Consider the following 2408-nt stretch of genomic DNA (forward strand, 5'->3'; position numbering starts at 1 on the left):
AAATTTTAAACTGCTGTTACAGTAATGCGCTACACCGTATAGAGAGGAAGTTTTTCTAACTTCTGGTGAAAAAATCATGAAGATCGACCTGTAACTTCCAGAGATATCCACAAAAGATCGCTTACTGTATATCGCACCACAGGATGTACTCTAGAAGACGACTGGCTTTCTCGGAAAAGGAACGATCAAAAGTGGAATTAGACAAGGGACGTAACTCTAATAAAACAGATTGCACACGAGCTGCAGAAAAGAAAAAATGGGGAACTGGTCGCGCTCAGGGCACGGTCGCGCCAAGGGCTGATGTCTCTATCTAGAATCTATATCCCACAGTCCATTATTACAGTGCCCTTCTACTAGATCTAGATCTAGATCTAGATCTAGATCTAGTCTACAGTAGAAGACCAAGGTATATCTAAGTCGAAAACCTCAAGTAGTCAAGTAGGCTCAGCATCAAGTTCAAGCCTCTCTCTTGAAACTCAACAATAACAAACCAAAGAAAAAAAACATTCAGTCACTGACTCGAGTCGGAGTCAATAGAGTCTAATTCTTTCGTATTAGTGCGGATCTAAGTATCTAAGTACCCTGAAAAAAAATGAACTTCATGTGTACCTTTTTAGGGCGTTCTATCCGTTCAGTTTTGATTGCCTCTTGTTTTATCACGATTTCCTCACCAGAGTCGAGTTTGTTACTATCTTCGTCCGCCATTTTGATTACATTTGCCACAAATAATAATAAGTGTCCGACACTCAGCGCCTGGTTTTGCGACATGATTTTGAAAACAACAACAACTACAACAACAGCAACAATAACAACAACAATAACAACATCATCAACAACAATAACAGCAACAAAAATATCGAAAATACTTCAACAATTACTATCCAAAGAGGTTGTAATAGTACTAGAGGTCGCAGCTGTGACGTCACCCACGTAAATACACTATTGCTGTGCTTTGTTTGTCGCCATTTTTTAGAGGCTTAAAAACAGCGCTGTCGCGCTGCGCGTCCCTCGCAACGCCTAGGTTTTCATTGAGTTTGAAACTCAGTTTTGTTTTATTTTAAGTATTCTTTTTGTTTGCTGTTGTTGTTAAATCATATAACATACACGCATACACAATACCGCACCTGGTTACCGATTGTGGGGAAACGTAAATTTTAATTAGCTTAAATATGGGCTACAAATGAACAGAGAGATACATGTATGGTATGAGGTATAGTTTGTTTTTCCCTGGTGGGTAGGGGAGGGGCGGAGGGAGACAAAGTGAGAAATTGAGTTTGTAAAGGCAAGCACTAACAGATTTTAGTATTTTTGATGTTCATGACAACAATATATTAATATATCTTGAAACATGACGAGAGTGACATTAAAGGATCATAAAGAACATATTATGAATGAAGAATGTTTTAATTTTCGCAAAAAAATGTGGTAACCATGGCGGTCATCTTGAATTTTTTTATGATTTCACTTTTTCTCATTTCTAAAAAAATACTTTTCAAGATATATATAGGCCCTCAGATTTGCAGTGTACTTACTTAACAAACTGGGGTGTGCCATAATGAAAAGAAAACAAGATATTTAAGATTAATATACGTGCATTTGGGGGGGGGGGGGAAACATATACCGTAGTTAAAAATCACCCTAACTAACACAGCCAAGAATTTTGTCAAATTCAAAGGCAATATGCCACAAATCTCTTCATAATGGCATTTAGACACCACTTCTACACTTCCTTGCAAAATATCATATAAACATTTTGGAAAACAACTTGGCAATTTAAGAAAATCTTCAGTGACCCCATCTGAAAGGGAAACTATCAGAGCCGCACACTTTTGTGAGAAAACTATCAAAGCCACGCACTATCAGAGCCGCGCACTTTTTGACGATACAATTAGATTGCCGATTCCATCCAATGGTTACAGACCCCTTGACAAAATTACGTCTTTCTGTACTATGTTAAGCGACTTCCTGAGACTAAAAAACACAGACCAAACAGAAAGGCACGACTTAGAAAGAAGGGAGAATGTGTAACAAGCAAATGTACACAGACGGACAAGTTTCACACTTCAACTTTTATCCTGAAAGAGTAAGAAATGCTGCCCCAACACTATAAAGATCGTCCCAGTCCTGTCGTAGATATGTTTTTATACCTGAAAAGCATATTCATTCAATATAAAATCTAACTGATATCTAGTCCATAGCTAAGTAAAAAAAAAAACCGCTGAGGGTACTTAAATCGTTGGAAGGTGCTGGTTTTGGTAACCAGCAATCTAATTGTATCGATATCGCCAAAAAGTGCGCGGCTCTGATAGGGTGTGGCTTGGATAGTTGTTTCTCGAAAGTGCGCGGCTCTGATGTTCTCTCGACAAAAGAAAAGAATACAGAGAGAGAGAGAGAGAGAGAGAGAGAGA

At 38.3% G+C, this 2408-nt stretch overlaps 1 protein-coding gene across 2 annotated transcripts in view; it reads right to left on the minus strand.

The window, feature by feature from the left end:
- Positions 1 to 715, minus strand: part of LOC101855137 (sorting nexin-4) — a 38796-nt gene extending 38081 nt beyond the window's left edge. For both annotated transcript variants that reach the window (XM_035972258.1, XM_013087712.2), the window contains exon 1: positions 610 to 715. In XM_035972258.1, coding sequence (XP_035828151.1) covers positions 610 to 705 — 96 coding nt within the window. In that variant the 5' untranslated portion in view covers positions 706 to 715. The remainder of the gene's footprint in view (positions 1 to 609) is intronic.
- Between the last annotated feature and the right edge of the window lie 1693 nt (positions 716 to 2408).

Source organism: Aplysia californica, unplaced genomic scaffold, assembly GCF_000002075.1.
Source record: "Aplysia californica isolate F4 #8 unplaced genomic scaffold, AplCal3.0 scaffold00628, whole genome shotgun sequence".
In the NCBI taxonomy this organism is placed as follows: domain Eukaryota; kingdom Metazoa; phylum Mollusca; class Gastropoda; order Aplysiida; family Aplysiidae; genus Aplysia; species Aplysia californica.